The 24,990-nt window shown below is 42.6% G+C and overlaps 1 protein-coding gene across 1 annotated transcript in view; it reads right to left on the reverse strand.

Moving 5' to 3' along the window:
- The window catches only part of EVA1A (eva-1 homolog A, regulator of programmed cell death), a 215,395-nt gene that overhangs the window by 94,173 nt on the left and 96,232 nt on the right, over positions 1 to 24,990 (reverse strand). The window contains exon 5 of the mRNA XM_076332671.1: positions 14,193 to 14,336. Within this exon, the coding sequence (XP_076188786.1) occupies positions 14,193 to 14,336 (144 nt within the window). The remainder of the gene's footprint in view (positions 1 to 14,192; positions 14,337 to 24,990) is intronic.

Raw genomic sequence — 24,990 nt, forward strand, 5'->3', positions numbered from 1 at the left:
ACCTAATTTTTGTCTTTTCTGGTAATAAGATGTGAAACTGTCAAAGACTAGTAAGTTTAAAAAGAAAAAGATTTGAAGCAATTTAGTAAACTTATAATCAACAAGGTGCTAGAACTTCATTTAAACTTCGTGAGGTTTGAAGACTCAGAAAAGCAATGACAAATAGTTGTTGAAAATATGTAATTTTGTAGAAAACACCCTCAAGATAAGAATTATCTGACCTAACTTAGATGTCAACAATGCAAATATTCACACTTGGTCTAGTTACCATGGGTTCCTTTAAAAACAAAAGAGAGAAATAAGCACTTGTAAGGTACCTGAGATATCTACTTGAAAATGAGATGAACTGCAACCTAGAAATGCCTATTTCTTTTCATATACTGACTACAAAGGGAGGCCAGCATATCTAGTCCATATGTAGCTGATTATACTGTAGACGGCTACATCTGGTCAGCATTAGACCGTGTTTAATAACATACCTATTTGCAACGGCATTCCTATTCAGATCAATATGTCTATGCACTTAGTACTCCATCCCTCTATTTACACTCAAGATTGCATCCACTGCTAGTCCAAACCTTCAGTCTTGAACTTCAAAAGCATCTGTAGGCTGGACCCAGCTATACTGAGATCTACGACTCGCTCAGTAAGGTCCCTCAGGAAAACACAACTCACCAAGCCAGGACAAGACACCTGAGATGCAGTTAGAGACATGGCGTTCCCTCCAAGAAGTCTGCAGAGGAGTGCTTACAGAGAAACAGAGAGGAATCATTACAAGTCCCTTCACTTAGGAAAATATTTTTGCCCTAACCAACATGTCAGTGCTAATGATGAAATACATTTCCTTGAATAAAACCTATCTGCTCAAGACTTCAGGAAACACATTTACAAAGAGCCATCATGCCAAAAAGTAAAGCAGTTCGTATGATCCTGAATTCAAGAGCGAGCCAGCCTCACATATGTGAAGGGCTGGTGAACCTTTTTGCCGTCTGGGACAGGTAAATCATTTCTTGCCCCAGTCTAGCTTGAAAGTCAAAAAGCCTGGCTCAGCCGTGAGTGTGTCGGCATCCCAGGGTATGGGGCGCAGTTTCTTGGCCAGCTGCAAAAGGAAGGTAAGTCAGTCATCCAGATCTATAAAGCAGCAACTTGTACTGTTATTAGAAGCCTGCCTCCCCATCTGGAAATTAAATGCAAACATATGCATAAGCCTAAGTGTTGCTTAAGAGAAAATCACTACCCTGACAATGCTGAATGGGAACAGGAAGGAAAGAAAAACAAAAAATACAAACCAATATCTGTGCCTTCCGTTTCATTTTCTTTACTGTCAGAGGCACCCTCATTTTTAATTAAGCACAACTTAGGGGACTAAGAATGATGAGGTGAGGAAGGAAATAAAATCCATTTGTTTGTTAATACTGTAATATGCTAAGAACCATCTGACAGAAAATTTACATTACACACGTTCCAACTCCAATTTACTGGGTGACTCAATCCCCTCAGAAGAGAGCCACAACACAGCACTGACATCCTATACTTCATTCTTCACCAATACCCAAGGCATCTGCAGAAGGTTTTGATAATCTCTAATAGCACAGAGGAGAAAATTTGCCTTTCTTACTTGTGGGAATCGGGTACAGCTTTCACACAGCAGAATTCAGACCCTTTGATAAATATACAGCACGTTAAAAAATGTGTGTTAGTATGTAATCCTAGGATAAATCCTGGATGGTTTGGTTTTTTCACTGAAAAAACATAGGGGAGAAGAGAATTTAATATTAGTTATTTTTAATAGAAGTAAGAATTATAACAATACTTCAGAAGAATCAAAAAAATGAAAGAGAAATGTGAGATAGTCATTGAATTCATGACTGAGTGAATTATCGTGACAACAATGGATATGTCAGGCAGGAGCTTAACACCTGATCTTTCCAAAGCTTCCTGTCAATAAAGTTCAACAGCAACTGTAGGCACTGAAAGCAGAGACTCATCACATCTGTGTGATCATGTCTGCACTAGATGCATAAACTGAAAGCCCAAGGGAGGCGGTGAGGCTGCTGTTCTCTCATGCCAGATGCTGAGCAAACAGCCCTAGGACCTGCAGCCTAACCACACAAGGCAGGAGGAAGTCAAATGACTGCCCAGTACCAAAGAGCTGGTGACAAATCAGGGTTAAGAAGAAAGCCTCTTGGCCTTAGGCCAGCGCCCATCCACTGGGCCGTGCTAACTACCACGCCTGCCCAAAAATAAAGAGACAGCACTTGTTGATAAGGAGGAGGGGGAAGAAATGTGGTAGGGTTTTGCCCTTTTATGAGCTGATCTATTTTCTTTCTAATTTTTCATGTACCCTTGTAAAAAAGGCATTTCTTGTCTATTCCAAGAGGTGTTTTTTTCTTCTGAAGGAAATACTACAAGAATTTCATCAAAGCTTGAAGCAAATAAATATGATCTAGGGACTAGATAGTGCAAGTCACATCTACAAACTAGTCCCTGATACATACCTCCCAGGTCACTGTGAGCTATGAGCATCCAGACTGAGGCAACTTTTGGCCAGCTAGGGAACAGGCCTGTGGGACTCCAGATGGACCTGCGTACCAGGTATCTTCCTCTCCCTGAGGCTCTAGCTTGGACTGCAATGGAGTGACACCCATTCAAAAAAGAGACCTCCAAGTCTCTGACCTCACTCCTTCGCTCCTTCCCCTGAAGGCACGGACACCAAGGGTCCCCCTACTTGGATTAAGCAGCCTCCAGAGTCTTTGCAGGCAGCTGTGAGATGGCTTTTAAAGATAAGAGATAGCCCAGGGTGGCCTCATGGGTTAGGAATTTAGTTAAATATCTTCTAAAGGGATTTAGTAGGATTTGCTTCATTGTTTATATTATGCAGTATCAGTCATCCTTAAGGCCCCAGGCCTTTGTATGAGTAAGGCTGGGAACACAACCAGCCAGCAAGGGATGATAATACTGTCCCCCATGATCTTGTTTTCCCCATGCAGAAATGCTTCTCTATTCTGACATTCAGAAATTGCTACTGTCCTTGGCTCAGTTCACCTAAATGAGGGAAAATAAGTGAAATACTGAGCAGCAGGATACTTGGGACTGAACCTCCAGAGAGAGAGACAGCTTTTCTTCCCGGGTAGTGGTGCTGGTGCTGCACGATGCCGAAAAAACAGCCATTGCTAATATACGGCAAAGAAATTGTAAGTCCCCACTGGCCCCCAGGGGAAGAATAATCATAAGCCTGCTCAGTGTTTGTTAAAAGTTATAGGTAATTATGGAAAAGAGCAACAAAAAGACAATTGAGTGACTGGACAGGTTGATTTATGAGGAAAGATTAAAGGAGCTGAACATGAATGGCTTAGCTAAACAATGACTAAAACAGGACATGAAAAGTAGCCACTGTCAACAGTATTTGAAGTGTCTGTCTGAAGGTGCATTAACTGTTTGTGTGCATACACTTTGAATAAATGGAGGTCATGGAATGGAGGTAGAAAAAGTAGATGCCAGTTGAATGTTTAGGAAAGTTTCTTGAAGAACAAGACTGCTGGGGTGTAACTCCCATGGCAATCTCCTCTCCACTGTAATTGAAGGTGGGGTGCCCCCCAAAAGGTCATCTGCGCTGAGCAGACATTACCTAAGGAACTTTTTGGAGGCCTCTACTCTTAAATGCCTCACTGGCATCCCCATCTCTAAGCACAGGTGCAGGGATGACCAGACACCAAGAGTGTAAAAGTCCATTCCAAGACCTCCATACAGCCAGAAGATAAAATATCCATGACTTGGGCCTCAGAGATCAAACAGAAATGCAAGAAAATGTTTTAAGTTGGGGAAAAGAGTGGTTCTCTGGACTTCTCTCGTTCCACTGAAAGATGAAATGGGGCTGGGCATGTTCCTGGGTAGTGGGAAGACACGGAAATGTCAGCCTCGGCACCCTACCATCACTTTGCCTCTCCCAGCCGAGCACTTGGACTGGAACAAGAGAAACGCTCTTTAGCGACACATGGCTGAAGAGACCCAGGCTGGCCATCATTCAGCTGTTATAAATCACATAAGTCATGTAAGTCGTATAAGGCAAAGCATCCTCCTTCCTGCCTCGTTCAAGCAGGGCAGGGGGGTGTTAACGGCTGCCTGCTACGGAGCTCCCTCCCTCGTTGTTTTGGCCGTGGAGAGCCACAGCTCAGGTTCGAAACAGGAAAAAAAATAGAAGTTATCTTGCCACATCCTGCTGCTTTCTTTTCATCTCATGTAAGAAAGGATTAGGCAGGAGATACTGCATGGTGAAAAGCCCACCTGGAGAACAAAGCATGGATCTACTTGTCTAACAAAGTCACCACAGAATATACACTGATAAGCTACTAGGTAGGGAGGAGGCATGCACAGGTAAGGCATTATGTTGCTAGATCTTAGGTTCAGCTCCTATGACACAAACCCTTGTGTAAATGTTGTCTCCATGCATAAAATTAGACTAATACTTTCTCCAAGAGTCTGCCTGGCCCTGCCTATGTAACCACTGTATTACTCATAGCAGGGACTGCTTCTTAATAAGTGAGTGCATTGCACAACGGCACAGTCCTTGCTGAGGCCTGTAGGCATGGCAACATTGTGTAAATCATTAGTGCACTTCGCAGCAATTAAATACACATTTGATGCCCATGTACCTTTCATCAATGGGCTACAGGCACCCCTGAGTGGCTGTTACTGTTATTCTATTTCAGCAGCAGCTCACAAACCCCAGTTGTACCAAGGGACACCATCACGGAGGTCGCATATATTTGCACGTTTGGTGGCTTTCACAAAATTGCTATTTATTTCCCCTCTCCGTCCCACTCTTCCCGTTCTCTTTTCATGGTCAGGAACAAGGATTTTCCAAATCCCAGAGAATTTTCTGTTTGCTTCACATTAAAGTGGAGAAAGAGAAGAGAGGGCAGCTAGAAAACAGCAGGGCAGTGGTACATGCACAGCAGAGAAATGTGCACGTGCTTGCAGAAAGACACCAGCTGTGAATCCTTCTATAAACAGTGCAAGGGAATGGCATTGTCTTGGTACATTTTCAAAGAGGAAAGGCAAATACATATGTGATCCATGCAAATATATCTTAATTGGTCATGGTGTCAAACTCTCCCTTTAAATTTAATCTAATGAGTGTTTCACTGAGCTGTCAGCAATCTCCAGTAGCCTCCAGGCACTAATGAGTTAGCATCAAGGTGTCAATGCTTTTGGCGTTAACCTCAATTAGGAGGAGTTAGGGTGATCACTGAATGAGGGGTCAGCCATTCATTGCTGAGACATTCCTCTGGCTATAGCCTGCAGTCTCCTGAATGAAAGGGGCTGGCAGACTGGCTGCCTACTGCCTTCTCAGTAAAAAAGACTCATACGTGGCAACATTACTGTTAATTACTATATTTGAAACCTGTGCAGGTCTGGACAGGCACGGAGAATCAACAGTAACCCTATTTAATGAGGTTATTCAATGAGGTTCCCAGGTAAAAGAGTAGCCTGTGACAATAAAATGGTGAATATCTACCACTTATTCATGGCCAGAACTTTTAAAAGAACACCGTTAAGGGAGTCAGTACGACAAAGAAAAAAAAGGCTGGACAGCAGGATTATGCTTACAGAAAAAAAATCACCGTATAGATAACCCATGTAACTTTAATTCTGCTCCATTTATCTCTCTCCAGACTTCCTGAAAGATTCCCTTTAGATAAATTACATTCAGATGTCATCTTGCACAATCAGTCTCAGGTAGATCTGCTTTTCTGGGGTGAAATCATGGATGGATCACAACTGCTTTCAAGGCTGTGTCCTCCTTATTCAAGCGGGGAGGTCTCAGGACAGCCAGGCAGACCCCCAGATCCACCCCCAGCCTGAAATCAGTTCTCCAGTTTGTAGATTGCTGTTCAACCCCAAGGGCATGTGCATATTTATGCCAGAGGAAATCAGTCAATGAGCAAATCTGTTTAGAAACCTCAAAGGTTTGCCAGCCACCATAAAATCTTGGTTACGTTACAGTTTAGCATTACAGTTATTACAATAGAAACTCTGGGTCCCTTCTAAAACATTTCTTAAATTTCTAAATTTCTAAAATATGTGGATAATACCAGAATGAAAAAAGTCCCACCTGCCTCCTTCCCATCCTTGCCATCACCCACTCCACCATGACAGTCCGACCATTCTTCCCTGCATCCAGCCATGACTGTAACTCCAGCAGCCCCTAGCCAGGAGCAGCACGGACCCTGAGCAAAATGACCTGCAGCAGCCCCTTACACTCAACGTGAACGTCGCAGCAAACCCCTGATGCACTCCCCTGTGACTTTTAGACCGTGGTCCTTATCAACTAAAACAAAACCAAAAAAAATAGAGATAAAAGGAATAAAGGCCTCAGGTGCACACACCTTGTGAACAGTGGGGGTCAGGGGTTGCAGAGTACTTTAGCTAACTCTTTATGAGATTCTTCTTTTTTTCCATAGTAGAAGCTCTATATGTTTCCCAGTAATGGCAGAGATGGAGGACCACAGCAGCAGGCTTGCAAACCTTGCCTAATTGTAAGGCGGCACTTGTCTTACAGCTCATTCTGCTTAGGATCATCGTAAAAGTTGTCCTTTGAACTCCCTCTCTGCTTCCTCCAGCCCATTCTCCTTCCTCCCCATCCCCAAGGCAATGATTTTTATCTCCAGGTCTCCATTTCTTCTCTGCAAGAATCAAAGGGCTTTCAAGCCTTTCCCTTGAGGTGACAGCATTACCTGCTCCTCCTCTACCTGAAATGCAGAGCTCTGCTTCCTCAGAATATTTATTTGCCCTAATCTATGTCAGACACAGGCTCGTTCTGCCCTGGTAATGAAGAGTTGCTGTGTCTGGGCCAGCCAGGCCAGACGTGTTCGGACTCTTCTGGATGTGTGATTCAAAACAAGCTACAGTGAGTTGTACAGTAAGCAAAGAGCAACAGGAGCAGCATAATGATTACCTAATTTACCAAGCTCCATCTTAAAACTAATCAGGCTGTTTGTGCCTTTTCTAATTACCAGCTAAATTTGTTCCTGGCCATGTCACTCACATTTCACATTGTTGTGTGATCACTAACGTTAAACCTAAACAGTTCTTTGTCTCTATAGCATACTCCTCCTTGATGTAAGATGGCAGAGTTGCTATAGTCTCTGTTATTAGCAGGTACCTCCAAGCCCATTAGTAAAGCGTGTACACCACTCACTTTAGCATGGGTCAGCAAAAGAGATGGCATCTTGCCTTTGCCCTCAGGTAATCCATGATCTCCCACAGATCTGTGCCATGAATCCGAATTATGAGTCTTGCTGACTGAGGGGTTTCCTTCTCTGCTTCTCTCTAAGATCCAGGAAACTGCATCCACAAAAAATTGTTAAGACATAACCAAAGAAGACAAAGTCACAGCCTCAGAAGTTGGAAAATGTCAGCCTTAAGTTTTGTGCTTACCCATCGTGGTGCAGTCTTTAGTTACACTGCCACATGATGTTTTAACAGGTTCTGTGAAGTATGAGTATTTCTGAAAGTGAGGTCTAAGTTTCTGAAAGGAGGAACAAGCTCCTTGGTTTTCCTTCCCCTGGATGGAAATGTGTAAAAGGCTGAAAGGAGGTTTAACAAGTCCATTCGCTTGCAGGAATAGGCAACAGATGGTACATCACCACTGAAAATCTACTCTGCCCCCTCTCCCATACCAGTCCCTGAGTGTCTACAACAAATCTGACCTGGAGAACAAAAGACCAAAAGAATAAAAACCTGAAAGCCAGTCAAAGAAGACAGCAAAGGTATTGACCCCATCCTAGCTCCTAGAAACATCAAGAGAATTTATAAAGGTGAAATGTAGAAAGTGGACCTCAATCCCATGCAAATCCAATTAACAGGAAAATCATTCTCCAAACCCAAGTCTGGAGACTGATATAACCCTGAGCTGGAGTGCAAGACACCGAGCTGCTATTTGAGAACTTTTTCAGCACTAACACTCCTGTCTGGCTACAGGTAATTTCTCAAGGTTCAGAGGAAGAAATCCCCCTTAAGAACTTAAATAAGCATCACATTCATCTCTAGTGTGGATAAATCTATGATAATTGGAGATCCAGTCAAACAGTGGGAGTGGAAACCAATAAATGTAAGGAGAAAACACTGCTATTATCATTATCATGTAGCAGTGATAATTTTCATCAAAAGGAGCATTTGCGTAAGAACATGGTGGTTGAAAGCCATCTAACCAGGTGCAGATATCTGCATTGTAGAGGTCCTACACGTAGATAACAATATCTCAGCTAAGCACCAGAAGCTCCCTTTATAGGCAGTACAGGAGAACTGTTGCTTCAAATATGCACTTCATCTCTTTCAGGCACCTACTTTAGGATGAGATGATTTGTGCCTCAAAAGCAGCTGTTTCTCTCCATTACTTGTAAAAGGAATTTTTCTCAGATGGGAATGTCTACACTATAAATCTCTATGGCTTATGTGTCCACGCTTGGTCAGATGAATCCCACTTCATGAATTTTTCATTATTGCAGTCATTACGTGAGGACTGGATAGCTTTTTAAAAAATACACTATAGCTTGAAGAGGAGCATAGGATTGATACAAAAATTACTGGACAAACTTCTGTTATCTTAGGAAAATAAGACAGAGGATTTGAACAGATGTCCCAAACCACCTCTGAACCCAGTGTCTTGACATTGAAAGTAGCCACATACCGGAATTATATTATATCATTATTCTGTTCTTTATTTATTTGGTAGGTCAAACTATGTGGCCATGAGTTTTAAATCTACATGTTTGTGAGTTCTGCTTTACAGTATGACACAAGAATCACAGTTAAAGAGACATTATCAAACATTATACATTCAGATTAACGTCCCTAGAGCTAGGTTGCCGAAAATGTTTACTTGTTTGTAAACATCAATTTTAATTCAACTTTTGAAGAAAGGAAGTCTGCATTATACATTCTGTGTCTCTCTTTCTCTAGCAAGTCCCTGTCTGCATCGCTGTGTTTCAAAAGGTTCTAAAAGGCTTTTGTTTTTTTCTTGGAATCTGGAATTTCTCCTTTTCTGTTTTTTGCAGATTTTGGACATTGCTTTTCATAGCAACAAAAAGCATTTTTGCAGTGATAAAAATACATTTTCTACATTCATGAATTCATAAATTTTAAGAGCAAAAGGGACCATTACATTCATCCAGCCTCAGGCGTTGATAGATTTACTGCACAGGAGCTAATGGACTAGAGCACAGACCCTTTGAGATGACAGGAGAGAATTTGTGCAGCTCTTCAGCCTCATCACCATCATGAGGGCAACCACTTCAGCGCTCTCTTGTCTAACACAGACCCTGCCTGTAGTCCAACTTGACAGAATATTTATTTAAACACAACATTTTGGAGAAAGCCAGACTGCTTTCCCAAATACCCAGAGAAAGCAAAGGTCAGCACACCCCCATCACCCCAGAGCATCTCTACCACCTCTCATTGACCCCATTTGGTCTCCCAGCAGCATCAGACACCACAAAACGGTAGCTGCTGTCCCTGCGCTCATGCTTTATCCTTGACCTGCCAGGTTCTCCCATCAGGATGTGAAGCGCTTGGCCTCTGGGACTCAGCTTATTGCCTCATAAAGCAGGATGGCAAGATTATTAATGTGGCAGAACTGCAGGATTTTCCAAGCAATTTATGAGTTACCATGGCAGTTCATTAGCTCTCAGCCAAATGACTCCTTTCCATCGAGCATGAATCAAGCAGGAGGTACACACACATCTAAACACACGATGGATACTCACATCAAAAATACATCCAAGGCCGTATTTCCTCCATTTTGTCCAACGTATGTCTAACAAAGGCACTAAAAATCACCAGTTATCAGGATCGATAGCCAACCCACTGAAACACACCTAGACACAAAGAAATTCACAATCCCCATCTTTTTTTTTTCCCCCCCTCATCAGGCCATTTCTGACCAATGCCTGTATTTAAAGAATAGCAGGTACTTAGCAGAGGGTTTGCATTTACAGCCTCCATTGACTGCACAGGGAGGCAGGTCTGGCGGTCGGGACAGTAGGCACTCTGGATTGCTCCTTTCTCTTGACTTTCAGTGCTAAGAATAAGGTTTCTCTTTACACACAGACAAGCCCCTCATCCCCACTCAGGGAAGTATTTGAGAAAATATTTAACTTTCATGGTATTTATGCATGGGTCTTAAAATAAAGCACACACTTAAACACTTCCTTGAATCCAAGTGGCAATATGCGCGTGAAAAAAAAATTCAACGTAATGTTTTAATACATTGCTGAGTTAAGCCTTCAGTAGAGGCCAAAAAAACAAGTCTAACATACTAGAGAGGAAAGAGATCTAGAGAATTAAAGGGAGTCTTTGAAGGTAATAAGTGGACAATTAAGAAAATGGAAAAGGTCAGGAATATAGTAGCTTTTATCAGTAAGTACAAAACCACAGCAGTAATGACACTAGCAAGCTACCCGCAGATATTACAAATACAACGCTTTATACCAAAGAAAGACAGAGAGACAGGGAGATAGAAGACCGGGGTGAGGCAGGGAGAGAAACAGAAAGAAAGGGAGAAAGACTTCTATTAAGTCTTCGTTGCGCTATTTTTCTCAGTTGCACTAATAATTTCTTATTTGCTGTTATCCTCTAAGAGTTTCAGGGTATTTTAAAGAAAAGGCAGAGCTAAAATTTTTATATCTGCCTTTAATCACAGCTGCCACACTCAGAAAACAACCCCACCATGCGTTATGCGGTTTCCCAGAATTAACTTGCCTTCTCCTTTTTAAAAAAAATAACTAATGTATTTATTAATGCAGTAAAGGGACCTACATACTGGAAAATCCCACCTTCCGCACCGTCCCCTTAGCTAAATCTGGCTTTGGGCCAAAATTTAGTATTTCAGCTCCTGCCAAGGTTTGGGTTTGGAATGTTTTTACATTGGAGGATTTTTCATCTGTTTCCTTGGCTGGGCTAACGGGACCCTAACGCACACAAGAGATCTCTATCGCGTCGGGCTGCCGGTTACTCGCTTGTTTCAATCATCTTGTACATACGTGGTAACTTGTAGCATTTCCCTCTCAGCTAAGCGATGCCAATAGGCGTCTAACACAAGGTGCAAAGCGATATGACTGCTGACTTGAGACACTCCCACTGGCTGGAGCAATTACAACAAATTATTCAAAAAAATACAGCTGGGCAAAAAGTTAGAGGACACCTTTACTTAAAACCAGATTCATCAACAAAATCGTGCATGTCTGGCAGGAATTCTCATGTCCAATAAAACATGGAGGCTGGAGGAATGAACCTCCAAGAAATTTGGCTTAAAGAAAGCAAAGCTGTTGCCTCATCCATTGACCTCTTGGAGATCCGGGATAGGGCTCATCTCCTGCTGTCAAGTCAGAGAAGAACAGTCTGTATGTACTGACCTGAGAGACTCTTGTAGATGTTCTCCTGCCAGGGTTGGGAGATGTCACCTCACTAGCTGTTCAGTAGTCATTGCTCTACACAGCCAACACTAGCATTAATGCCTGTCACAAAGTCCACCTCAGCAAAAGGGCCATGATTTCTGGTAACAACACATGAGTTTTCAATTAATATTACCTTTTGTCACCTCATAAATTACTCCCTCAACAGATTTTTTTTCATGAATTGCTATCAGCAGAAGACATATTTTTCTCTTTCCAGCCCTCCCCATGCTTTAGCACCAAAAGCAGATTCCAGCTGCCCTGTCCCCATAATTACTGAAGTTTCTCACATCGGAAATGTCTGCGTGAAGGCCCCCCTACCCACGCTGCCACGTCCACCAGTATGCTTGCTCTCACCACCTCTTCTGAAGCAGCACAGTGGGTCGGTAACAGTGATCAAGGACACATCGCAGTTTTTGTCACAGGTGAGACCAGTGACCTGGTCCAAACTGCAGAACCATGGCAGGACACTTCTGCCACACCCTGGCAGCGGGGGAGTGACAGAGAAGAGCAGACTGACTGTACTGCTTGATCTCAGAGGAGACCAAGTCACCCATTTGAAGCAGCAATGAGAAAGGCTGAACTGATGCTCAGGGAAACCCATTTTGTACACCCATCACGTTTCTCAAGCTATGCCAGGGTTACCCTGCGTCTTTCACTGCTCTCCAGTGAATGTCAGCAAAGCCGCATCCTGCGCTCCAGGGATCAAGTGCGTCCGACTACAGGAGGCGGGGAACAGGGATATGTATCTAGATACAGGTCACAGGAAAGCGCACCCAAACCAAAAGGGACAACAGTCACTTTTACCAGTCAAAGCCTGTCCCCTTTCACTCCCACGGGTTTTGTGAAAGTAGGAGAACACCATACCAGGAGCAATAATGCATGCAGCTGTATGGAAACCTGAAACAGATATCCAACAGGAGGTTTTCTACACTGCAATTGTTCTCTAAATCATAAGAACATCAAATTGCTTGGTTTTATAATTTCTTTTAAAAGAATGCCAGGATTTACTTCTGTCCAGCACAAGCACATGGGACTGGAATTTGATTTCTTGTTTATTTGGTTTTCGTATTTTGAAGGATTTTGCTGTTTGAGGGAAGAAATATGTGTCTGATGATCACAAAATCCAGCTCAGAGACATGTCTGAGATCATGGTTTTGAGAAGGAGCCATGGCCACCTTCAAAGGATGAGGCAGGTTTCACCCACTAAAAAGCAAAACATGTTATTTTGTGCTCTCAGGCGTGACTCATTTCCTGATGTAGTTAGGCTATGACTAGGAAAGTTATGGTCAGATTAAGAGATCATTAATGCCTTTTGTAGTGGACTTTGGGACCAGGACCACAACGCCAGAATAAGGCTGCGGAGGCCTTTGAAGGAGATATCCTCTTGGAAAAACATCATGGGGCTCTGTTTGGTTTGTCCCTGGATTTTTGAGTTATGAAGCTCCTGTTTCACTGCATTTCTTTGGTTTCCATCAAATCCCCATGAGGATAAGCTTCTCTCCAGTCTCTTTACAAGAAAAGTGATATGACATCACCACCTTCCTGGTTAGAAAATTCACAAGGCTTTGCATGGATAGCCTTGCTACTTCTTGTTACATCATTTCAAACAAAAACAAAGAAACCAAGAGAAAAAAAATTCGACCTTCCTGCCACGCCTGCCAAATGAAACAACAGCCAGACAGGAGCTCAGAGCCTGATGCTCCTGCATTTCTCTCTCTGCTCTTCAAGGTGCTGTACATCAGCCACGCTACAGCAACTATACAAAACACCATAGTGGCTCCATCTCAAATACCATCTATCAGATTCAGCATGCCTCAGTTACGCATAGAGATTGACCCATAGACCTGTTGTCTGAGGACACAGCCAGCATCTCCTCTTCTACATGCTCAGTCATCTACTCAGCAGATTCAAAATAGCACCAGAATTTCCTCTCCCAGGTGGATGTAGAAAGGAATGGATAGAGAGTCTGAACTGATCCTAGCAACAACTATAAGCAAAACCCTCAAGCAAATATTTTCAAATATATCACCTACAAATGACCAAAATGTCATCGCTGGAAGAAGACAGACCTGATGTTGTTTTCATACCACAGAGCTCAGAGAGGAACATTTTTTTCTCTGCTGCAAAATAAGATGACTAGTCAAGTAGGAGTACAGTGTCTGCTCAACACTATGACTTAAGCTCCCAACTGAGAGCTCCGACTGTTTATTTTTTTTCAAATAACAATATTTTGTTAGAAAAATGTTGCGATGTTCACCTGAAGATTTTGGGAGTGATTTTCTACTAATGCCGTGGATGAGTATGGATTGGTGATTGTCTTATTCTACTTACAAAATGAAATACAGAACAAAGTAATAAGGATCCTACTGATAACCACAACTTTGCTGCAGTCAAATGAAACAGCAGGATGCTAACATTCAGGATGTAAGCATCCACTGAGTAGATTGATTTCACCACCAGATTTTCCTGCCTTGCAGAGGCAGTGTTGAATGGGTTAACAAAATATCATTTCCATGTTTTCTGCTTTTTCTATCAAGCCAATGAGTAGAAAAAGAGACAGAATTAAATCACTCAGGTGATCCACAGAGCTTTCCCTCATTGACCAAATAAGAATCACCATAAGCCAACTGGAAGTTCAACAACTTTTTATGTACAAGTCTTGTCGTTCTTCACACACCACTGTTCATCAAACACATACCCCAATGAGAGTTAAAGTAAGAGAATTTCGTGGCTCACCACAGGTGTAGATGACATTAAGATGCTTCCGGATGCCGGGGTAACAAGGATCTCCAAATTCATAGGTGCTGGCATATATGCTGCAGCTTCTTTTCCCATGACAGCGCTTGATCATGAGTTGGAGAGCAGTAGCCGACTGACACTCTAAAAGAGAAAAAGGATACCTGTTGGTGAATATTTGTCCATTCACATCAGAAATTGCCTAAAAAAATTTACCAGATGCAGACTGTGAGAGCACATACCTATGAGCTTTCCATGAGTATTTAAACATCTTTTTGTTTACATGGGAAGGTGTATTTGACTCTCAAACACCTCTAATAAATTGTAAATTCATGAAAGGAAATTACCAAAAAGAACAGTGAAGAATCAGAAATCCCTATACTTCTGTAGAACGAAGGCTGCAAATAAAAGATGGCTTGTTTTCAAAGGGAAAAGGCTATCCATAATAAAAATAATTCCTTCTCACCTGGCATTTATTCTATAAATGTCTGAAAGGTCTCTAAGACAGGTACCAGTATCTTCACTTTAATAGATGGAGAAACAGTCATGGAAAAGTAAAAAGACTAACAACAGCAAATCAGTGCAGAACATGGAATAAGATCTTAGGAGTCTCAATCCAATGTATTTATCCAGAAACACTACAAGCTTCCCCATAAACTAAGAGGCTGTCATAGGAACAGAAAATACGTTAATACTACAGTTATAGTATTCACAGGGAGTTCCTGTAGATTTATTTAGCTGTCTAATAATGCAATTGATCATAGTAACATGCAGAGTTATTAGCAAATTCCCACCTCATGGGTGTAAGGGAGATGGACATTGTGATCATGTTCGGGAAAGGGTAAAACTCTGATTTTATTTGGTTGTGTTGATTTTTTCCAGGTTTTTCTTGTTTCATTTTGAGAGGAAAAGATAGGGAGAGTTTGGGTAGGCCTTTTTAGCCTTTGTTATGTCCAGGAGAGTTGTCTCAAGTCACCACCTCTGGCCCCCTTCTGCAGACAGAGGTGATCAGTGTCCCTGTCTGCTCGTAGAAGATGTGTTGTATTTCTAAGAAGTCTAATGAGGGTTACTATGAGGTCAAATAATTATAATGTTACCATCTACCATCTAAGTAGAAATATTCCATTAAGTGTGTTTATTCCATGCAAGTAGAAATGTTTGTCATATCAGGAATTTAGAATATGGAAAGCTCCAAAAGTAAATATTTTCCCAAGTATTATTTTCTATCACATGGTTTGTGCCCGTTTTCTCAGCTAAGGTGAAAATGATTTGTACAGGCAAGCTCTCAAACTTTTACATGCTAGACTGATAGTTTGCTTTCACTGTCCAGCCAGGGCCAAGCACAAGGGGAAGTTGACAAGAAGACATTTCTTCAACATTAAGCTGTTGCTAAAAGCAACAGGAAAGCTACAGAGAAAGGAATACAAACCTCTTTTGGTCACTAATCAGGAGGCAGGGAAAGGGAAAATGAACCCCAAAACGTACTGAATGCCAGAACCAGCACAACAACAAAAGCCATGAGAGACACGGGAAAGCCACAGAAAACTAAGCCTGGAGGACAACATGTCTTTTTTCTCAAATCAAAGGCAGCATTTTATTTTACATGCTACAAATGACAAAAGAACAGAGCCCCACGTGAGCATTTTCATACTGACCACCCAAACTTCCTTAGGGGATTTTTGATCCAACGAGTGTCAGAGGTTCCAGTGGAAACATCTGGCATGCAGCAATCCTGCTTTATTGCCTTTTTGTCAAATGTCCAGTTAGAGAAACTCATCAAATCTAAGCACTGCACAGGATTTCACGGAGGGCGCCTATTCTTTTTATTTGTTATTGTTCTCATGCAAAACAGACAGCATCCAACAGCTGTCTGCACAGAGGCCTTGCCCCCTGGCACAGGAGCACACTACCTCCGTGGGAGGGTGGGGAATTACCCATTACTGGTCCTGTGAGAGCCACAACAAGTCTTTTGCAAACGTGGTCACCAGAGGTGGTCAGCCTTCGGGACGCTCCTCGTGTGGGAATGAGCGGTAACAAACTACAGACTCTGTCCTTCACCTTAACAAACTGGACTGACTCCTCAGGTGCCAGATCTGTAGATTCAGCACATTGAAAACGCTTCTAGGACTTTTATGTGTCATATACCCTCACACTAACATCACCAGGTTTTGTAGCCATCATCAGGTGTGTCTTGGTATTGACGACCTCCTTCCTCCCACGCAGTTCTGAGCAGGCTACGGTCTCCATCCATACTGACTTTAGCAGCAGCATCCGCGCTAGGAAACCAAACAGGGTTCGAACCCAGGCACACCGTTATCCCCCTCGTTTAAGTGCTACCCTGTTCCTTAGAATGATTTTGCCAACTAGCATTACCCCAAACAGGTAATACAGGCTGAGATATAACAGGGCTAGTCCTAAACGTCAATTTGCAGAAGGCAGACCCAGATATTTTGGATGGAAAGTAGAGGAGCAGGAGTTTGTGGTAGAGGGTTAAGTTGCACGGACATGAGGTCAGCCAGCCACAGAGCCAGGCAGCAGGCTCTTTCTCACTGTATTCAGTACAGAGTGGCTGATGTGTACACGGTAGGTGAGCACAATCCTGATGCTACCTTTATCAGGTAGTAGCTGCATTTTTTTTTCCCCAGGAGAGGACAGCCTTGCCCATGCTACCCACTGAAAACAACATGCCATACTGCCTACAGGCAGCTGTGGGACCTTGCTCTAGCCCCTTCACCAGCTCCACTACCAATGCAGATGTAGCTTGAGTTATAAGAGCCTCTTCTATGTAGCTCCATCTGCCAGAGCAGGTCCTAACACTGCAATCCATACTTGTATTTTAACAGTGCCCAGGTCCAGCCTACACTGGCTACATGTTCACTGGTAAATGAAAACTTACGGTGGCCCATTCCGGGGCCCTGAGGCCAACTGTGGTGGAACAACCTACATCCATGCTATTAAACACTCTTACCCTCCAAAACAGAGTGGTGATACCCAGTCCCTGTCCTATAACCAACCTCAAACCATCTTCTGGAATGTCTAGGAGAGTGTGAGCTGGGCCAAGGCAACGACCCATGCCATGGACCATGCTACAGTTTAACAGTACAGAAGATCTATTTCCAGTACCTGTTGCCCAGGCCCTGGTACTGCCAGTTTACCAGCATACACGTAGCCCTAGATACCCAGCTTCTTCGGGCACAAACCAGGCCTCCATATTCACAAATATCAGTAGTGAAATCCTCAACTATCCAATTGCCAGGCTGCTCCAGCTCAACCTGCACTAGCCAAAATGAGCAGAAAAGCAGAAGAGACTCAGTATGCTCCAATTACAGGCGGGGATGAAATCCCCTAGCATAGAAAGTAAGGCACCGAGATTTTAAAAACCTCTTTTACATGGACTTTTTGCAAACCTTAATATTGAAAATATATCCAGGAAAAAAGTCACCCGTTGGGACTGCAGCACATAAACCATACAATAATTTAGCTGGAAGCAATAGCTGGAGCCTATCCAGTCCAATCTCCTGCTCAAAGCACAGCCAGCTTTGATGTTACATCAGGTTGCTCAGAAATTTGCCCAGGCAAGTTTTGAAAATCTCCGTAGATAAATATTCCCCAAACTCCTTGGGCACCTGTTCCAGGGCTAAACCACTCTCCAGGTGAAGAATTTCTTCCTTGTATCTAATCAGATTTCCATTGCTGCAACTTGCGTTCATTGCTTTTGGTGTTTGTTTGGGTTTTTTCTGTGCGTTTCCAAGAACAGTCTTCTGTAGAACCACCTATTAGATAGCAGAAAACAGCAGTAAGATCCCACCCTGAGCTTTCTCCTCTTGAGACTGAACAAACCCAAGTCCCTCAGCATTTCCCCATATGCTGTGTGCTCCAGCCCCCTGACCAGCTTGGTGGCCCTTCACTGGACTTGCTCCAGTTTTTCAACGTATCTCTTTATCTGGGGAGCCCCAAACTGGACACAACACAGCATTGTGGAGGTTTCTTGTAGTACTCCATTTCCTTGGCTCTTGTAGCAAACAACCACAATTTAGGCAAGTCTTTACTGTTGCCACTGACCTCCAAACCCTAATGAGCACCAAAATCTGGTGAATGCAGGAGTGGCAGAAAGTCATCTGAGGTACCCACGTTACAAGATCCAGCTAAACTCTACTGACAACACCAGGCTCCCACATGGTAAATCCAAATACTCTTCTCATTTTCCCCATGGTAAGGCCTAAGCCATTCTCTTGGAAACAGTCATATTCTTCCAGTCCTGAAAAAAATAAATGGACTCTATGGACAAAATTTGACAAAGTATTCACTTCAAAGACTTCCTTTTGGTCACAACAGTGAATTTTCCCTGTTTTTCTCTCCACACAATTTCTAAGCACAAATGCCTTGTGCGTTCCTGTAAATGCCAGGGCAAGCAGCCAGCAGTACTTTGAGGGAGGACTACACCGATACTGGAATTAGCTTGGTCTCCCCTCTTGGTTTTTTTGATCTGTCAACATGTTCGTCCTCCACATAACACATTGAACTGAAAAATGTAAAAGCAGCAATCAAAATCTCCAAATGGGCCCATCTCCCTTATACACTTCAAAGGATTTGTGATAAGGAGGTCATTTAGCTGGATGTCAAAATGTCATATTCAAGCATCTTTATTCCTTCACTAACTGGCACTGAAGATGTCAATAATACATCTGAGACATGGCTGAGTGATAGATGAGGATACAGCACCCTCATAAATCACAGTCACCACCATGTCATTCAGAGCTCTAGAAGTGACAACATGGTATTTTCTTTCACCCCCATGTCTCAGGAGTATAAAAACACTCAACATCACTCCTGTTGGCTGTTATGAAGCGCGTGTAGGTAATTTAACTTCCAAATGTGAAAAAGTCCTTAGGGAGCTGGGTTGAAGTGAGATCTCCAAGTATATTAGTACCTCTTCAGGAGGTGATTCCAGGTCAGAAGTCTTCACCTCCAGGTGCCCATTCCCGCAGCTCAGAGAGGCAAGAAAAGAGAAGCTCTCTTATCCATAAATCATGCAGTTAGCCTCTCAAAAAGATGCAGGGAAGCCAAGCCCAGCAATGTGGTAGAGCAGAGTTGGGCTATGGTTCTCTTCAGCTGGCCAAATTCACATTTTCCAGGTCTTCAGAAGTGGGAGATTAGACATGGCACTCTTATTGCACCAGATGGCATGCTCATTCAGGGCAACATCTCCTTTCTTTTGCTGCTTGTTTGCTTGCTAAATGCAAACTGCAGATGTTATATGAAACACCACCATCACCATCAGTGACAAACAAGTGACCCCATGTGTCAGAGATATGGGAAGGACACTCACAAATACCAACACCATATCACTAAGTCTGAGGTAAGTACTGCTAAGCAGAGCCAGACCCCTGCCAAGAACCTTTTAAAGCCCACAAAGCTCAAATCCCACAGCAGAGCAATAAAAACCGCTTTAAGACCTCACAGATGATAGAGAGCCCACTTACACAGGTTGGGTCAGAGTTACCCTCGGCTTTCATTAGTCTTGGATTGCTTCGGTACGCTGCCAAAGAGCAAATGAGAATCCTGGCTACGGTGAAACTTTCACATGTGAAAGTATTTAAAGATATCAGCTGTGCTTTTGCAATACGGTATTTTAAACTAAAGTTTGGGTTTAGGGGAGAGTGGGATCAGTTCGCTTTATCCTCTTTGCTCCTGGCCCCACTTTCTAGAAGTTGCACATCCCTCCAGCCTTGCTCCTGGTACAAGGGGAACTCCCTTTCGCAGGATCACCCCACAAATGCAGACTGCTGGCTAGTTTCATTTCACAACTCTTAGTCTAAGCCCTCAGTAGGTAATTCATCTTACCAGTTGCATTTAGTATGATAATACTCCCTGAACTGCTATCTTTATCAGCCCATCCTCTGACAGGGTAAAAACCCAAATCAGATGGCAACAAAGCCACGCTGGAGGATTTTACCAGCTGCAGCTTGCAGACAGCATTGGCTTTAAAACTGGAATCAGTCTCAGTGATGTAATGTCCATACCATCAAACTCACCACAATGAATGGGTTTTAGTCAGTTTAAGGCTGCTTCCCAGCATGACTATTTCTTTATTACCTCTTCCTGGTGAAAAAAAGAAATTGGAGCCAATGCCTATTAATCACATCCGTTCCTTTGGTTACTCACTGTTACTTGTTTTTCTCCAATAAGGGTGACACATCCAAATCTGAAATCCAAGCCATATGGTGCTGCTTTTGATTGCAAAACCTATCTGGGTTTGAAAGAATGTTTCCAAACAGTTTAATTTTTGTATTACGGTAACTCTTAGATGCTCTGATGGAGATCAGAGCCTCTTCCAAGGCAGCAGTCATCACAGATGGATCCACAAACAGATTTAGACACCTAGTTTTTAGATGGGTGACTAATCCCACAATGAAGTTGGGCATATGCCAGATGCTCAAGAACATCTGTGCATCTATTAACCTCATGATCAGACTCACCTGCCACATCCACGTTGAGCCTGCAAAGGCAGGTTCCAGCACAGATGAGGCAAGCTGTCCAGAGCAAGCAGGACCATGTACACCTGAATGTGTGAACATGTTAGCATGCTGTAAGGCTGTCAGGTAGTGGTTTTCCACAGGCTGTCCATGGATCTGGAAAGGCAGCAGGGCATGGAGCACATCCCAATATCAACATGTGTGCACTTAAAGAAAAATAGAGCCTGAGAGGAAATCTCCACCCACTTGTCAGAGGATGCACTCTCTGAGTCTGTGAATTTAGCAAAAAAAATTGGAGCACTCATCTACTTTTTCAACCAACAAGGTATAAGACCTTGAAGTATCAAAAGGACCAAACGATTGGCTGTAATTAAAGGCTTCAGAAAGAGAATCACTGCCTAAAATACTATTTCCAGCAGCGCATGTGAGGTAAGTGATTAGGAACTGGAACAGGACTGGTGGTGCCTGATCAAGAGACAAATTCTGTGGCACACTTTGGCTCACTGTAAAGACATTAGGAGCAGAAATACATCTGGAATTAAAACAGTCAGCAGAGCCACAGCTTTCCTTGCTATCTGTAGAGGAGCAGGTGAAAGGAATGAACTAAGATAAATATTCCCTTGAGGGAAGTAATTTACAAAACAAGTGACAGCTCTAGGAGGAAAATCCTCCCAAGCAGAGGACAGGATTTTTCTCCGAAACATGCAGCATGATTTCTTGCTACAGAATGAAACAGGAAAAGTTACTTACTGAGAGCTATGAAACAGGGAGGACAGAATGAAAGATGGAAGATGCAGAAGTCAATTAACTAAGAGGAGGGAAATTTAGTTCCTGTGAAGAAAGCTGACAGATGTCTGAATCAGTGCTGTGGTTACCTACTCATCTGCCAAAAGAGAAAGCAAACTTCGATGGAATGGCAAAAAGGACGTAAGCAGGAAGAAAGTAACTCCAGTCTTGCAGGTGAGGCAGCTGCCTAAATTCCTTCACATTTTACCTAGGAGTGACTCAAAACCTCCCCATTCTGCAAGAGAATCTCTATCATAAACAGAAGGGAATGAAGTTCTCCTGCTCTTGGACAGTTTCTCATTTATTTTAAAGATGCTCCATTAGCTGTGGTTGATACGAAGTTCATAAAGCAACAGTTGCTGGAGGTGTCTGAGCCTCTGCTTCAGCTGCTAAATTAGCCAAAATTAGCCATCCTAGCAGGCTTTGAAGGATGCCTTCATAGACCATTGATGAGCCAGTCTGCACCATGTGCAGTCTATCAAATCCCAGGCATTTTCAGCTTAGCCCATGCCCATTAAGTTTTATGTTCTCTTTAAAAGCCAGTGCAGAAGACAGTTAATAGATGGGCTTTGTCCACTTTCTCTCTACAGTAAGCAGCCTGGGAAGGTAATTTGTTTATCAGCGTCACACGGTTTCAGATGGGGGCAACATAAATACACTGGATTTCTCTTCCTTGCCGTGGCACACAAGCCTCTATAGAGGACACAAGAAGTGAGTTGGGTTTAGAACCACAGGGAGTGTGGAAGACAAGAGGGAGAAAACCAAACTACAGATACTTAGCCCTTGAGACCAACCAATGTGAAGACCAACCAATGAAAACAAAATACTACCCTTAAACAAGAAAAGATGCAGAAGCAGATGTGTAAAGAGGAAAGCTCAGGAGCAGAGACAATTAAAAGGCTGCTGGTTTGGAAGCCAGAACAGAATGGGCCTCAGAAAACCTGCACAGTCAATCTGTTCCAAGCACAAGAAAACCCTCTTCAAGTAGGGAAATAAAAGAAATTAATTTGTTAGAAAAGATTGTTAAAAGCACTTCTGAGCTGTAAGCGTGGGCTCAGGAGAATTTTTGCTTGATAAGCCACTGGGCTGTGGAAAAGGGTTTGCAGTCAGGACTGGTGGGGAAGTATCACTGGGGCTTTGGCCGACATATTAGCTCTGGTTTCCCAGGTCCCTGCTCCCTGGCTGTGGTACGAGCACTATCTGATGCTGTGCAGAACAGAGTCAAAGAAATGCTCCAACGTCTCACGGTCAACGCTGAGGCCAGGAAGAGTCTACCTCCCCCACAACAGCATCAGTCCCAGCATGCTGTTTCTTCTTCTGTGAGCTTTTATGTTTGAGGGACTTTCTATTTGGTTTTTGCTTTGGCAGTGCCGGGTACTCTGGTGTCATGTTGAGCTGGGTTTCTGATATAAATTGCTATCATCATTATTACAAATAGCAGCAGGGAACTTCACATTGGTGCAGCTGGATATAGCATCTATGTCTTGCACAATGTCACTGAAAACAGCTGGCTAAAAAAGAAATCTACATCCAAACATTAGAAGGATCTGCAGAGGCAGCCAGCTTTACATTAAAAAGTATGTTTTAATGAAAGAGAGAGAAAAATTACTCACCACACACTTCATAAAACTTTGGAAACTTCAGCAGTAGGCCAGAAAAGAGAAAATTATCTTAAAAGAAACTAATCACATCTAGAGACTGTAACTGAAGGATCGATTGCGGGTTTAATTACAAATGCTATAGTTACATTTAGAAACATTTGGTGTAATGTGAACTCAAATCATCTTATCACCTTTGTATCTGGAACCAGAACTCATATAAAACATGTGAGGCTCCAGTTTTGCAGAGACTGACTCAGAGTGTGCAAAGTTGAGCAAATTAATAACATTTTGCAGGTTTGGGGGCTAAAGTGAGAATCCGAGGACAGCTTCAAACTTGGCTCCAAGAAGTCTCAGAGAACAAAGCAGTTTTGTTCTGGCAATGACAGTAAAATTTTATTATTTAGTTTGCAGCAGAGAAGAGTTGATTGTGGGCTGTAAGGCATTCAAAATAAAAAGCAAAGAAGCTGACAGCTTTTGCTTCGCTCAGTAGAAGTTAGGGATGGTGCATTCAATGCATCTACTGCTCTGTGAAGTCCCTGAGTTCATTTGTCCTTCCTATTCATTACAGCCCAACAAAAGTATTTTCCTGAACATGGGTATAGCTCAACAAGTGCCTAGGCCTAGGCTGAAGCAAGGTCTGAACTTCAGAAGCTGTGGGACTGGCCCACTTTTTTTAAAAGACTACCCAGCTGACACAATCTGCAAGTCACTTCTTGCCCTTGGTTCCTAAAATAAAGCATGGCGTGCTTGCAAACTCACAGGTTTCACATTACCTTTGTTTCTCAAGCTCAGCGTTCACCATCGTGGTAGTTTTGTAATATTCTTGAGTGACATCTGAATTATTTTAAGAGGAACTTTATCAGTTCTGAACAAGTTACACTGGTTTTCATTCAGAGTAACTCCATGGAAATAAATGGAGATGCTATAGATTTAAATCTCTTAAATTCTGCCCTCTTATTGTTAGGATTATATTCTGGATTTGCTTTTAACTGATCATTGGGCAATGGGCATCTTCTATAAGATCAGCTACTAAAGAAGTTGATACAACTGATACAAATATCCGCTTTACTTCCTCAAATATACCAATAGCATCACAGAGCCTGCTAGTGTTATTTAAATTACTACTTTCAGAATTTGTATTTACAACCACTGCATGGGGTCATACTCCACTGTAAACAACTTTTTAAAACCGAGTTGAACCTTGGCTTTGAGAAAGATCTTGCCCAGAAGCAAATTTGAATGGATTTTTTCTTTTTTTTTTTTAAATAGCAATTGTGTGAATATAAAAACAACTTCATATAAATCATTTTTTATGACTCTATAGAATCCAACAATAGTGTGAGTTTTCTAGATCCAGCTGTAAAATGATTTTAATTACCTCCTAGTGTTTTGAGACAAAAAGTGAAACACACGAAGTATCCAAAATTAAAAAACAACTTTCTGAAAGCAGGCTTTGTCCCACTTTAACTTAGGGTTCTAAATGGGAATTTCATTTCAATTTAAATTTAATAAGGTATTATATGTGAATTAAACAGCAACTGATATTTATTTAGCCTTCAAACTTGGATACTTGTGGGTTTTATTACATACAAACAGATTGGCCTCTAAAAACATGTTCTTAATCATGAGCTATACACATAATAAAGTAGTTTCTGCACTGAATGTAAATCAACTGTACATAGAGTCGCACCTACAGGCAGGCGTGCTCTGGAAGCCTGGTGTGCGCATTAGAGAGGAAAGACCCGGTCTGACTCCCTCCCACGCCTGTGCTCATCCCACAGACCCAGCCTTGCAGCCGTTTTAAAGGCCGTCATCTCCCGTACGGCGAAATCAGGATGTAGCACTTCAGCCACAAGCACCCGGATCCGCTGAAGGACAGCCGTGCTACGTGGCATTATCCGATCAGCACAGATTTCAGTGGATACCCCATCTCCT

The sequence above is a fragment of the Aptenodytes patagonicus genome, chromosome 3, assembly GCF_965638725.1.
Source record: "Aptenodytes patagonicus chromosome 3, bAptPat1.pri.cur, whole genome shotgun sequence".
NCBI classification, from domain to species: domain Eukaryota; kingdom Metazoa; phylum Chordata; class Aves; order Sphenisciformes; family Spheniscidae; genus Aptenodytes; species Aptenodytes patagonicus.